The 15,153-nt window shown below is 44.7% G+C and overlaps 1 protein-coding gene across 1 annotated transcript in view; it reads left to right on the top strand.

Annotated features, from left to right (window-relative positions):
* Window positions 1–14,841, top strand: part of Pcgf3 (polycomb group ring finger 3) — a 37,264-nt gene extending 22,423 nt beyond the window's left edge. The window contains exons 9-11 of the mRNA XM_027425992.2: window positions 8,243–8,380; window positions 12,333–12,413; window positions 12,998–14,841. Of these exons, the coding sequence (XP_027281793.1) occupies window positions 8,243–8,380; window positions 12,333–12,413; window positions 12,998–13,045 (267 nt within the window). The 3' untranslated portion in view covers window positions 13,046–14,841. The remainder of the gene's footprint in view (window positions 1–8,242; window positions 8,381–12,332; window positions 12,414–12,997) is intronic.
* The last annotated feature ends 312 nt before the right edge of the window (window positions 14,842–15,153 follow it).

Here is a 15,153-nt window from a genome sequence, read left to right on the forward strand (position 1 = left end):
TAACAGGATAAAACATCGTGAAGCTTTCATCCTATTAATTACTTAACCTTTGTTTATATTCCTATTGTTTATTTGTTTTAATTATCTAAGCAATATATGGTGACTATAAAGCATTTCAGACATACAGAATCACAGTTTACAATCAGGTTCTATTTTCTACAGCCCACTGCAAACACTCTTGGTGGTTTGGTACCTTCTCTGCTCTGCCCCCATCAGCATGATGAAGGGAAGTGAGCATGCAGTGTTGAGCACTCTCCATGTCTCATTTGCCACCTTATCAGCTGAAAAAATGAAACCAAATCAAACAAACAAAAAACATATCATCACAGAAGTGCCATAGAAGGATCTGATAAAGTTCCATATCCCTGTCAACATAGCTTCCTAGTTTGTGAGTTCTTAATGGTTGTGATGCTTTTAATGAAATAGAATCATTATCTTACTGAAGCAAGGAGTAAGAAAATGCATAACTGATTGGCTGTTACTGTGTTTAGAGCTCCTCTCCCAGCAGCAGGGAAACAAGAATGAGACACTTAAAGAGGAACAAAGATGCTATTATTCCTAGGTAATGCTGTCTTACATAAAACCTAAGAGAATCTACTAAAAACAGGACTTTGCTCCAAGGATGATTGGATCATCATGTAATAATCAGTACATGTTGGGAATAGACAAAGAGCCAATGCATACCACCAACAAGAGAGGTCCTTTCCCCAGTCTGACTTTAGCTATAATGCCAGAGTTGACAGGAAACAGCCACTATATAGCTTACTGGGAGATTGAGATTGCTGCACATAGTGGGGTGATCTTGGCCCTATCAGAAGACACAGTAACTGAAACAGTATATTTGGTGCTGGCATAGTGGAATCTTTGGCTTTTTGAGACAGGGTTTCTCTGTGGCTTTGGAGGCTGTCCTGGAACTATCTCTTGTAGACCAGGCTGGTCTCAAACTCACAGAGATCCACCTGCCTCTGCCTCCCGGGTGCTGGGACTAAAGGTGTGTACCACCACCACCCGCTGGAATCTTATTTTTAACATTTAATCATTTCTGTAGTTAATGATAGTCAGCACCACAGAAATAGGGATAGGTTTGCAGATAAATGTGGGATGAGCGTTCTTTCCTGTGGTGAGAGGACCACTCTGGCTGCCCTTGTGTGTACAAGCACTGCAGACACCTTGGAGTGGCCACTATGCTGATTCTGAGCATCAGTAACAGAGGTGACAATAGGTATTGTCTGTAGGTACCTTGGAGCAACTCACAGGTAATATCCCCAGGTTTCACAGGCCCTGTCCTGTGGGCCATATGCCTGCTAGCCTTCCTGGAGCAATAGTGTTCCTTGCCTGGACTCAGTCCTGTGCTTTTGGAAGCCATGGGTCTCTAGACCTTGACCAGGCCCAGGCATTGCTTGTGTCAGTTTTCTATAGATTGGCATAGAATTGTTCAGAATATTTTCTCTAATCTTTGTTTTATAGTTTAAATTTTTTCTATTGTAGACTGTTGTTAATTTTTGCTTTTTCATTTTTATACTAAATATGCCAATGTGGGGAGTGAATTTGGTTTTTGTTTAGGTCTAGCCTTTGGAGTTAAACTCTGTGTGTATTCTTGATCTCACACAGGCTGTGAACTTCCTGGATGCCTTGGGTGCAATCCCTGGCACTGACAAATTGTGCCTTATAACTGTTTCTGGAGAGGCATGAAGACCATCACCTTGCCTTTCTACATAAGTGTTCTCAAGTGTCCACCTGAACACCCTGCTTTGGCTATAGTATTTTCTACTTCCTTTCACTGGTATTTAGAGGATGCTATCTGTGCTGATCTTGGCATGGAGGCCATGCTCCTCTTCCTGTGTCCAGGTTCTAGTTTGCTTTTTTTGTTGCTGTGATAAACAACATGACTGAAAGCAACTTGGGGAGGAAAGGCTTGTTTCATTTTTTACTTTATGGTCCAACATCAAGAGAAGCCAAGATGGGACCTGAAGGTAGAAACCTGAAGGCAGGGACTAAGTCAGAGACCACAGAGAAACACTGCTTATTGACTTGACTTCCTTCATCTGGCTTGCTTATCTAGCTTTTTCTTTTTTTCATTTTTGGTTTTCAAGACAGGATTTCTCTGTAGTTTTAGAGTCTGTCCTGGAAATTGCTCTGTAGATCTGGCTGGTCTCAACCTCACAGGGAGATCCGCCTGCCTCTGCCTCCTGAGTGCTGGGATTAAAGGCATGCGCCACCACTGCCCGGATGCTTATCTAGCTTGCTTATACAACTCAGGACCACCTCTTTAGGGTAGCAATGTCCTCGGTGTGCTGGGCCTACCTCCATCAATTAATGGTCAACAAAATGCCCCACAGACATTCCCACCAGCCAATTTGATGTAGGCAGTTCCTGAGTTGAGGTGTCTGTGCTCTTGCCAGATGTGTCAAAAAAACAACAAGATATCACTATTAAATTATAACCTTTCCTTTTTTTTTTTTTTTGGTTTTTCAAGACAGGGTTTCTCTGTGGCTTTGGAGGCTGTCCTGGAACTAGCTCTTGTAGACCAGGCTGGTCTCGAAGTCACAGAGATCTGCCTGCCTCTGCTTCCCGAGTGCTGGGATTAAAGGCATGCGCCACCAATGCCCGGCAATGTAGGGTTTTATGTTGCATTTTTTTGAACACATCTTGAAGATCCTATTCAACAGGTGTGTCCATTGGAGTAGCTGTTTTGCTTTTCCCTTTACTGTTGACCCCTCCTCGGGTTGTTCTTTCTTTCTCACCCAGTAATCTGGAAATACTGTATCTTTTTACTCTTTCATGTGCTCTTAAATTTTTGAACACGCTTAAGTTAAGTAATGCTTTTTTTTTCAGAAGATTTTTTTTTTATGAATCAGAGTTGGATTTAATGAAGTTATTTTAATTTTAGTATAGGCTTAGGTATAAGGGGTAAGAAAAAGAGATGCTCAGAAGAAGACACATCCAGAAGCATGAGTGTGGCCTTCTCAGAGAGTCATGGTCATTGTCATTTGTAATTTTATTTCTTACTAGTATTATTCCGTAAGCTGTGGCTTATTTTTATAAAAATTTTGGCATAACCTGGTGACTCAATACTTGTGGATGGCTGAGAAGTACAAAAAGTGTGTATCAAGCCAGGAATGGTGGTTTACACCTTCATTTCTAGCACTTAGGATACAGAGGCAGGTGGATCTCTGAGTTCAGTACTAACCTTGTCTATATACAGAATTCCAGGCCATCCATAGCTACATAATGAGATCCTGTCTTCAAATAAAAAAGTAGATCAAGTTTCTATACTCCAAATCATGTTTTCTGAAGAATTGATAGGACTTTTATTTTCCCATTTCCTGGGGCAAGAGATTGAAGGGTCTCTTCTTGTGGGAGCCCCTTCTGTCTGCAGGTGATCAAGCTCCCCACCGAATTTCAGTCTTACTCTTTTTTGGGAGTCCCAGCTATCTAGGAATCTGCCCCATGGCTGTTATTGCTGTTCCATTCAAGGGATCTCTTCTTCCTTCTCCTCTCCACTTTCCTCTTTCCTAGGCCCCCTTTTCCTTCCTTTTGCCCTTGTTCATAGTGTGAAAAAGCTATCTGGGCAGAACCATCAGCCATGTCACATTCTTTGTAGATGAGACATGTGTTGCAACAGGTCTCTTTTCCTAAGGCCTGATTACTTCTTTTGGGACAGCCTGAGTAGCACATAGTTGGTGAGTAGAAAGGTGGCTCTAATCACCTCTCTCTTTCAGTGTCTGTCACTGTTTGTCTGCTTCTCTCTCTGCCCACCTCTCTCTCTCTCTCACCTCTCTCTCTCTCTCCCTCTCTCTCTCTCTCTCTCTCTCTCTCTCTCTCTCTCACACACACACACACACACACAAGCTGTTTCTCAGGAGATACCTTTCTACAAGATATTCTCACACCCAGAAACCCCACCTGTGGTCAAGGGCAGCTGCTAGCACAAGGGTGGGAATATGAGTTTCCACAAAGACCCCTCCTTAGCTCCCCAGTGTCTACCATGATGGGGGTTTTGGTATTATTATTTTTGAACAGCCATTGTGGACTCTGGGGGTCTCCAACTGACATTGATCCCTGTACAAACTTTGTCCTTCTGTTCATGGGGCTCTTTTGCAAGAGCGGAGGATAGGCTATCACCTCCTGCAACAACACCCAGGAACAAGCCTGGCGTTGGTGGTGCACGCCTTTTATCCCAGCACTCGGGAGGCAGAGGCAGGCGGCTCGCTCTGAGTTCGAGACCAGCCTGGTCTACAAGAGCTAGTTCCAGGACAGCCTCCAAAGCCACAGAGAAACCCTGTCTCAAAAAACCAAAAAAAAAAAAAAAGAACACCCAGGAGCACCAGGTCCCCTTTGTGTCCCGTCCCCCATTATCATGTCCATCCTCCCCTCCCGCCCCCCCATCTCCCATGTCTCAAGCTGTTCTACCTCAATCTAGTCTCATTCTGAATTCTCCTTGAATTTCTACCTAGAGAGACCTTTCCAGAGCAGCCTCTGTACACCAAATAGCTTTTTAGCTATTTCCCCCCCTTTTCTTTGTAGTCCCAGACAACAGCAGTCACAGTGCTGCCTTGACCATTGGGGAGGCAGTATTCTGCCTTTGTTTTTCTTGCAGCTGCTTTAAAATCCAGATCAGATGCTACATGGCAAGAGGGGAAGTCGTCAAAAAATGTGGAGCAAGAGCAGGAGGTAGAGGAGAGACAGGAAGTAAAAGTCTGTGTCCTGGTTCCCTTACAGTCTCTGTTGCCGAAAGGAAATTCCTGTGCAACAAAGCATGGCCTCCACCGTAAGGTCTCAACCTTCCCCACATACACCTTGGGGTCTGAACAGCACCGGTGTGGGGAAAGATTCCTATCAACTGACCATCTGCCTTGATGGGCCATGCCTCATCTGAGTCTTATCTCAGACCCGGCTGCTGTGGGTGTCACCTTTCCAGGGTCTTAGTTTCCTGTTCGTAAAGCCTGCTCTTGTCTCACAGGCGGCTCAGACCCACAGTCCCATGGAATGAATGTATTCTGCTGTTCCTGTTCCTCACATTGAAGTAGACTATATGCATCGGTGTGCTTCAAGCCTCCCTGGGGGTCTTTTTCCTCGATCACAACTTTCCTTATCACACCTGAGTCCTCTAGCCAGCGTTAAGCACAGGCCTACATACCTCACAAAGATGCAGACTCTGGCCCACAGCTGCAGCCATTTGACTAAGGATGTGTCATGTGGGGCCACTGCAATCCACTCACAAAGTTCACTAGGTGTGTGCAGTTGTCTTTTAACTCTTCTGTCATATATTACATCCCTACCACAGTTTCTCCTCCCTCCTTTCCTCTTGTGGTGGTTTGAAAGAAAATAGTCCCCAAAAAGAATGGCCCTGTTAGGAAGTGTGGCCTTGTTGGAAGTGTGTCACTGTGGAGGTGGGTTTTGAGCTCTCCTGTATGCTCAAGCCACACCCAGTGAGACAGACCACTTCTTGTTGCCTGTGACTCAGATGTAAGAACTCTTAACTTCTCTGGCGCCATGTCTGTCTGCACACTGCCATGCTTTCTACCATGGTGATAATGGACTAAACCTCTGAACTGTAAGTGAGCCACCAGAGTTTAGTGTTTCCTTTATAAGAGTTGCCATGGTCATCATGTCTCTTCACAGCAATAGAAACCCTAACACAGACACCTCCCAAGCCCTCCCCTCATCTTCACTCTCCCCCAGATCCACTCTGTTTCCCTTCAGAAAGGGGCAGGCTTCCCAGGGATGTCAACCAAACATGGCTTATCAAGTTACAATGAGACTAGGCACAAACCCTCATGTCAAGGCTGGAATGAGGCAACCCGGTAGGAGAAAAGGAATCTCAAAAGCAGGCAAAAAGCAGGCCCCTGCTCCCACTGTTAGGAGTCCCACATCAAGCTACACAGCCATAACCTATGTAGAAGACCTAAGTCAGACCCATACAGGCTCCCTGATTGTTGGTTCAGTCTCTGTGGGCCCATATGAGTCCCGGTTAATTGATTCTGTGGGCTGTTTTCTTGTGTCCTTGACCCATTTGGCTCCTCTCTTCCACAGGGTTCCTCAAGCACTGTCTAATGTTTGACTCTAGGTCTCTGCATCTCCTCCAATCAGTGGGTGCGTGTAAATTTATAAGCATTTCCATCCCTTAGGGAGTATTTACTTAGGGACATTATTTCTCTTAAAGTCTGCCTTATTCTTATTAACCTGAGCCATATTTCTTTTGGTTAACATTCTGGTACTTCAGTTTATTAAATATCTCCCTCTAGTATCTAACATCAACTAGATTTTACTTAATCAAACCAGAATTTTTTTTCTTTTTTAAAGATTACTTTTTTAAGTATATGAGTGTTTGTATGTACACCATTCTTGTGCCTGGTGTCTGAAGATTCCCAGTTATAAAATGGTTATAAACTGTTATATGAGTGCAGGGAACTAAACCTGAGTCTTGTGCAAAAAGCAGCAAATACTCTTAATCACTGAGCCATCTCTCTAGCCCCTAGAAAATTTAGATGGCCACTGATAAAACTGAGCTGATTTCTGCTTTAACTTACCATGTTTGTTTTTTCTTGTTGCTTCACTTTTGGGCACTAAGTAGGGTTGGTGACAGAGTATGTTTTCCTTGATATTTTTTTTCATGCCTATGCTTTTACAAGTTGAAAGTGTATTATTTTCCTGGTTACAAATTGCTTAAATGAATACGTACGTTTCCAACATCCATAGCTGGTATAAGTCAGTACCTTGCCCCTAAGATTCCCCCCAGTCTCCTGGAAAAGTTTCTGAACCCTGATAAGCCTCACCACCAACACGGCAATCCCAATCAGACCAAATCAAACCACCCCCAGGAGAGGAGACAGAAAAGAGACTAGAAAACCACATTCTGTTTTCGGGGGGAGAGGGGCAGTTTAATACCCTGTGGGAGTGGTCTTGAGCATCTCTGGCAAAGGGGTTGTCATTTGGCAGGCTTCCTGAGATGAGTTAGGGTTTGGAGAGAAGTAAGCGAGGGGGCTTGGGGTGGAACTTCTACCAGAACATTCCAGACTCTTTGTGGATGCCAGGCGCTGGGGTGGAGCTTCCATCAGAACATTCCAGACTCTTTGGGTATATGGATACCAGGGTCTGGGGTGGAGCTTCCATCAGAACATTCCAGACTCTTTGGATGTATGGATACCAGGAGCTGGGGTGGAGCTTCCATCAGAATACTCCTTCCTATCTGTCTTCCTGAATCAGTTTTTTCCATAGTTGTTTGAAAGGAGCTCTTTTTCATTCTTGCTCTGTAATGTAATTTAATGATAATCTGGTTTTGTTTTTGGTTTTTCGAGACAGGGTTTGTCTGTGGCTTTGGAGGCTGTCCTAGAACTAGCTCTTGTAGACCAGGCTGGTCTCGAACTCAGAGCGAGCCGCCTGCCTCTGCCTCCCTAGTGCTGGGATTAAAGGCGTGCGCCACCAATGCCCGGCTAAACTTAAATTCTTACTAGTAATTTCCTCAAATGATATTTGAGAAAGTTTTTTTGATATTTGAGAAAGTTTTTTTTATCTTGAGCAGTTAAGGTACCCAGTATTTTTAGCTTCAGTGAATATGTTTCCTATTTTTAGAAGTTATATTTTATTTTTATGCCTGTATAATGTTCTTTAGTCAGTATCTTATATTTTTAATTCTTCCTTTTCTATCTCTTAACACATATTTCGTTACTTTCCTTTTTAATTCTTTTACCTGAAGTTTTAGAAGTTTGAGTGAACCCTTGTTGGAAGGGCTTTCTCTACAGCCCTGGGATAAGGGCTTTGTCTCTGTGCAGCAGATTCCATTTGCTTTGCCTAGAACCCATGACTTGTTAGGATCCAGCAGTGAACTCCACTTGCAAGTTTCCACACCACACCTGTACTCTGACCGTGGAAAACAGAGGCTCACCCAGAGCACCCTTCTTTGTGTCAGCTAAGGCTTTTCTCATGGCCTTTCTATAGCAAGAACATACCTGTTTCCTTACAAACCTTGCTCAGTACAAGACTTGTCTGGACAGGGGCAGCCACTTGAGAACACAAGGGACTCAGTGCCCTTGGCAAACACACTTAGGGTGACTGTGAGTGAGGAAGACCAAAATGACAGGCTAGAGTGTTTGTCAGCATCACAAAAACTCTAAGGAGGTTCTAAAAGGAGGTCTAAACTGACTGAGGTAACAGTCAGTGCTCATGGGTTTGGGAACTAGTGCTCATCCAAGAAAACGCTGACAGTGGCAATTCCGAACTCATATCCTCTCTCTTCCAGGTGAGCATCTGTCTGGAATGCAACAGCAGCAAACTACGGGGCCTGAAGCGGAAGTGGATCCGATGCTCAGCCCAAGCCACAGTGCTGCATCTGAAGAAATTCATCGCCAAGAAGCTCAATCTCTCCTCCTTCAATGAGGTAGCCATCAGCCAGAAAGTGGAGATAGGTCCTTCTTCCCTGCCTTGTTTGTTAAAATATCAGCCAGAGATACACATCCCCTTCTTTTAGTAGTCTTGTTTGGAGAGTTTTAAAAAAATGTTTTAATTAGATTTATTTAGGGAGTGGGTGTAGGTGTGTGCAGTGGCACTTGTATGTAGATCAGAGGAGAGCTTGCAAAAGCCAGTTCTCTTCCTCCACTGTGTAAATTGCTCTAAAGACCAAGCTGGCCTTGAACTCATAGAGATCCGCCTCCCTCTGCCTCCCAAGTGCTGGGATTAAAGTCGTGTGCCACTACCACCCAGCAGAAGTTAGGGGGTTTTTTTGTTTTTGTTTTTGTTTTTTAGTAAAAAAATTACTTCTTTTTTATATGTATGAATGTTTACCCACATGTATATGTGCCATGTGCATGTTGGTGCCCACAGAGGTCAAAAGAGGACATCAGAGCCCCTAGAACTGGAGTTAACATTTGTTAGCCACCCTATGGGCAAGGGGTACCAAAATGTTCTTAATCACTGAGCCAGATCATCTCTCTAGCTCCTTATTTGGAAATTTTAATAAGAAAAAAAAATCTTAATTTGTTTTCCCTATCCTTCCAGGTAGTATGGAAGGAAATAACAGTGAAAATGTGCAAAACACAAAGAATAGATTATTTGAGGATAAGTTACAGTTGTAATAATAATAGAGAACTTTCAGTTTCATGTGTGCCTGTGAACACTGGGTGTCCTGCTCTGTTCCTTTCTACCTTATTCCTTTGTGACACGCGGTCACTGAGTCGGGAGCCTGGCTGGCAGCGCATGTCACAGTCCTCCTATCCCTTTTCTTCCATAGCACTGGGGGGGTGCAGACTCATGCCCAGCTTTTTGTTTTTGTTTTTCGAGACAGGGTTTCTCTGTGGAACAGCTCTGGCTGTCCTGGAACTAACTATGTAGACCAGGCTGTCCTCAAACTCACAGAGATCTGCTTGGCTCTGCCTCCCGAGAGCTGGGATTAGAAGCGAGTGCCACCACTGCCTGGCTCATGCCCAGATTTTTATCTCTGAACTTAAGGCCTTATGTAGAGCAAGTACTCTTAACCACTGAGCCATCACTGCAGTCCCAGAACTTTGTCTTTTAATTTAATGAGTGAGTGGGTGGTGGATGGATGAATAACCGGGAGACAGATGACATTTACAAATTAATAACTAAAAACAAACAAACAAAAACAAAGTAGGCCCAGAAACCCAGGCTTGTTGTGGGGGTTCATGACAGAGACTTGTGAGCACATGTGCTCAGAAACTCAGGCTATGTGGCACTGGGGCAAGAACAGCAAGAGCTAGTCCTGCTGCATCAAGGAATGGTCAGTGATTTGAAGTGTTGCCTCAAAAGTGTTCCGAGGCTGTGTGGAAAGGATTTAGAGGACACATGGACCCCGTCAAAGGCAGAAGATCCAGCTTGCTGCAGCAGGAACATGTGAGTGGTTGAGAATGGTCTAGAGAGTAGTAGGTAGAGCTGTGCTAGCCATTGAGCCAGTGTCCCAGTGGGAGTCCCCTGGAAGAAGGTCTTGGCAGAAGTAACATCTCAGATTATCTGCTAAGCTGAAACCCAGGGACAAGCATCTTGTATATTGGTATGCAGGAGAAGATTTTAGACCCAGGTTAGAGGAGGCAGGACAAGAGAGACTGAAATGACCTAGCCATGGGACCCTAGAAACTATGGGACAAGAGGATCTTCTTGTGCTCAGTGAACCTCAGGTCTGTGTGCAGAAAACTCCATCTTAGCCCCATGGTACTGGAGGCAGAGCCTTGGGTGGGGGTGGGGGGGTCTTTAAATCAGGACCTGTACCTGGGGAATCTGTCTTCTGCTCTATTATAGCCTGCAATGGTATCAGGTGCCTACATTATGACCAGAATTCCAGCCTCTAGCACATATTAACTGTTAACCAGTTATATTATCATTAATTGTATTATTAAAATATGTTGATGTTTTGTTATATTAACTGTTTATCAGTTGCCCAGTCTATGCCATTTAATTATAGCCACACTGAAAGATACTCCTGGCAGTCCTGCCACAGTGCTCTCTCAGAGCTGTGTATCAGACTCGGGAACCAGGGTTTTGTACTCTCAAAGGGCCCAACGCTCAGCCCTGAGCCAACCACATGAGTGGTTGTGGAATAGGTGGCAGATACAGAATGAGGACATAACTTGATGCCAGGAGCCCACAGGATAAAGCAAGTCTAGGTTTGGTTTATTTGAGGAATAAGGTAGAGGAAAGCCTTGGACCCCATGAAGGTAAAGATGTCCATTTTGATTCAAAGTGGCTTCTATGCACTGTACGGGGCCAGAGACATCAGGCAGTTCAAGGGAGACTGCCTACCATGTGCAGGAACATTTCTCCATGAGGACCAGAAAGAAGTGAAGCATTTTCATTGCAACTGGCTATCAGCTTATGAGTATCGTAGGTGGATCTCACACTGCTCTCAGAGCCCTGTAGTCCCATATGTTACATGAAGTGTGGGGAGCATTGTCACGCACATTGGATAAGGATGGAAGACTGTACTAAGAGCAAGTCATAAGAACTGGGTGAGGGCATTATGCTTCACTGAGGACAATAGCTTATATGCAGATTGTTTATTGTAAGGTACACCACTTAGTGAAGATGACAGCAGGCAGTTGAGCTTTTATAGACCCAAAGGCTGGTTTTCCACTTATCTCTCTGTCTACAAGAAACACAGCCTCCTATGTGGCCTGTGAGAATAGCTTTTGTCACCTGCCTAGGGTGATACCAAGACAAGACCATCTGGGTCATTGTTTCACACACTTAGGGAAATACCAATTAAAACACAACAGTGAGTCATCACCGTGTATGTCCTCAAGCACCCATGTACAGATTATACAACGGCAAGCGCTCTCCAGATGAGCCTGGAGCAATGGAGGCCAGTGCTGGCCAGTTACACCTGTAAGCATTAGGCTTCAGACTAGGAGGTGCAGAACCACAATTAGGTGCCATTTGGAATAGGCTGTTGTCAGGAAGATGACAGCCAGGTGGCTCCTCACAGACCGAAGGACAGGATACATAACCCCATATGCCATAACAGCCTAGTCTCCATAGGAACATGTGTATGTAAGATGAGGCGAGAGATCCTAAAAGTGCTGTAGGTAGTAAAGCCCAAGAGCATATTTCCCCCCACTACACCTAGAACGGGATAGCTAGGAATAAATGGTTAGGGCAGCCATGGTGAAAGCATCCTGGTCTGAAACCCATGATGGTGTAGGCTAGCGGATGGGTGTAGATCAGTCTCTGCAGCTTTGTGAAGAAGGCCCTGTGTGTTCTATGTGGATAAGGTCCTATGTGCTCTGTGTGGACCAAGCCCTGAGTTCTGTGTGTTAAGAGAAAAAAAAAAGATATTGTGACTTTTTTGGTATGCCTTCCCACCTTGCTGTCTGGGTAACCCGGAGACACTGCTGTAGCTTACTGAACTGTTGGTGGTGGCTAGGCCCGTCAACGGTTAGTGGGTGAGCACAGGAAGGGAGGACAGTGACTTGAGATCAGTGAGTGGTGGATCCCTCGGATCCACATGTGATGTCTCCAGAACTTCATTTAGAGAAGCCCAGAGCCGGGATAGGGACAGGGCAGGTATCATTGATGCTCAGAGGAACCAGGCTAAGCCTCTTAGGACCAGTGCAACACAACCATGAAACACACCACTATATCTTTGACCCCTGAAGAAGGTTTGGTCTTAACAGAAATGTTCCTTTTCTGTTATAACTCGTGTTTGCTGCTGACTTCTATATTGGATGATGCAGGTAAGTGAGTAAGCAAACAAGCTATATTCCTACATGAGTGGGGAGGGGCTTGTTTCAGAGCATATGAGAGCAGTGTTCATACTATCACTGTTGGCCTCATTCTAATGGTAGGTTGAATATGTACCTAATTGAAGCCCCTTCTCCCAACAGCTGGACATTTTATGCAATGAGGAGATCCTGGGCAAGGACCACACTCTCAAGTTCGTGGTTGTTACAAGGTGGAGATTCAAGGTGAGTGAGCCTGGGTGGTTCTTTTAGATGCCAGGGTTTAGATAGATTCTTGATCCTTGCTGTGTGTGACTTCTATTTGCAGGCACAGCTGGGAGTCATCCATTCAACCAGGGTCGTCACTCACCCCACTCAATCCTCTGAGTACAGGGGACCAGATGTGGTAACTGTCATAGTTGGAGCAAACTCAAACTTTGGGGTACCCTTCAGAGTCAGGAAACTGGTGTTGTGGTCCCTGCTCAGGACCAGAATGCAGCTCTTTCACCTCTAGCCATGTTTCTGCCCAGGAAGAAGGGGATGGAGACAACTGGGCTAGTCAAAGGCCAGGATGAGCATGTAGTTGGTGCTGACCAGGGCAAAGGTTTGGAAGAGTGTTAGAAACTACATAGGAGAAACCAGAGCTAGTGTAGTAGGCAGGAGGAGCAGTTGAGGTTCTGGCTTCACAGGTCCTGTCATGAGCCCCAAACACCACAGAGGTGGCCACTGGATTCCATAGTGGCATTGCTGGTACAGTGTGTGCCTGTGGTTTGAGTGCACAGTATAGGCTCCTTATACCTCCCTGAGCCACCTTTGTTTTTGTCTTGCAGAAGGCACCCCTCCTGCTACACTACAGACCCAAGATGGACTTGCTGTAAGCCCAGCCAGACTCAGCCCACACCCAGTGTTCTACACGGCAAAATGTGCCGTGGAATGTTGCCTCTGGGTGCCATGTGGACCAGATTTCTGAATAGAGAATATTTATAACTTTTGTATGAGAGAATCCACTCCCAACAAGACACTACCAGCACGCGTTTACAGAGGATGAAAACACTTCGCAGTTTGCTCGTCTCTGCTTCAGGTCCCCAGGCCAGAGAATAAGTGAAATAGTGACACGTTTCCACACCACGTCTGAATACAGCACCTCTGCTTGCTTTCCAGGTCTTGAGAATCAGAGTTTGTTTTGGTTTAATTCGTGGATTAGTTTTCATGATAAGCCTCAGAAATACTTGTACTTTCATTAAGTCCTTCCTAAGTTATTGAAAGTCTTTTTGTGGTATATATTTATGTTGCCTTTAGCTTCCTGAAGACTTAAGAGATATATAAAAATTTAATTTAAAGTATACCCAAAGAGGCTTGCAGTAATACTATTATTTAGCCATGGTGTTTAATTTCCCACTTTCTAGAGTACAGCAGAGGCCCATTCCCAAGTTTGATTGAGTCTTGTGCTGTGCACCCTGGGATGGTGGTCTGTGCTGGGTGGGCAAGGCAAGACCCTTCATCACTCCCCAATGTCGTGTGGCTGCAATTCCGGCACCCTCGGTAAGGCAAACTAGAGGTGGTTTGGCCAGTGCAGCGCTGGCTTGTTGAAAAGTTCTTGAGATAATTATCCTTGGAAATGCCATCACTGAAGTTCCTGCCTTTCCCTTTTTGTTTTTCTTCTGCTAGCAAGATGTGGTGGCTATGTTTGTCACTTATCAAACAGCACAAGCCATCCTGTGGGGAGACCTTATGAAGACACTTGGGAGGCAGCCTCTAGCTTCCATGTCCCTGGTAGTTGGTATTCCCAGGCTTGCCTTCCCGCTCATGGGGTTAACATGCATTCTTTGGGCCCCTTTTTCAGGAAAGGTAACTGAGCTACCTGTTCAGCAGAAGTTGCTTTTTTAGTCACAGACAGGATACTTACTATTTGTTAACCTGCCCCTTCACATGTAATTTTTGTTTTTTTTTCGCTGGGTTAGAGAGTAAGATGCCAACATATCCAACTTTATTCTCTCTTGAAAGGGGTATGAAGGCAAGAGTAAGGAGAAGGGGTACTGCCCTGGGGTTCCCAGGGACCTCTCTCAGTCTGGGTACCCTCTTATACACCCCCCCCCACCCATGGGAACTGCAGAACCCTGTAATCCCAGCGGTGGGCAGATGAGGATTATAGTGTGTCCCTTGGGGCCAGGATTTCTGAGTCTTCGCCTTAGCAACTGGAATTTTTCTTGGATTTGCTTTGACAGTTGGGATTGGGTTTATCAGCACCCTTGTTTTCTTCTACTTCCTCTTTCACTTACACACTGTCAGAAGCAGCGACTAGTGAGACCCAATGTTACTAAGAATAAAACATCCAAATTAGCTCAACCTTTAATGTGTGACCTTCTAAAACAAAAGCAAGCTCTTTGTTTAGAATTGATCAAAATTCACCTCTATTTAAGCCCAGGACTGTTTGGACTATTCAGTTTCCTGAGTTTGCTATTCATCCAAATCATTTCTAGAGTTACTATACAAGGGTTTATGCGTAAATATTACCTGTCTACCTCAGAACACAAGTGCTGCTGAAGCATTCTGCAAGACCGTGTTCTCACAATGCAGTTACATTAGAATTTAGGTATTTTCCCATGTGGTGAAATTAAAGAAGAGTTAAACAGTTAGAAACTTCCAAATTAAAATAAAGTTAATTTACAGTTCAGATCAAACTTAGTATGGCTGTATAATCTCATGATATATATTTGTAACTTTGTAGCTACTTTTAGAACCACTTGACTTTGCTATGGTGCTAAGTTGATAGATCTACGTATTCAGCGAGGCGGACATTGCACCTGACGTCCCAGCTGGGCGCCACTGCCCCAACAGCCCTGCTTCTGTCACCACGCTAACCTGATAAACCTCAGCAGCAAAAATACCTATTTTTCTAAGATTCCATCATACGCCTGTCTGTACTGCAGACAGTTTCCCGATGCCCTTCTGCCCTTTGATCTGACCTGTAGCCTTACCTCGCTCA

This window comes from Cricetulus griseus, chromosome 7 (assembly GCF_003668045.3).
Source record: "Cricetulus griseus strain 17A/GY chromosome 7, alternate assembly CriGri-PICRH-1.0, whole genome shotgun sequence".
In the NCBI taxonomy this organism is placed as follows: domain Eukaryota; kingdom Metazoa; phylum Chordata; class Mammalia; order Rodentia; family Cricetidae; genus Cricetulus; species Cricetulus griseus.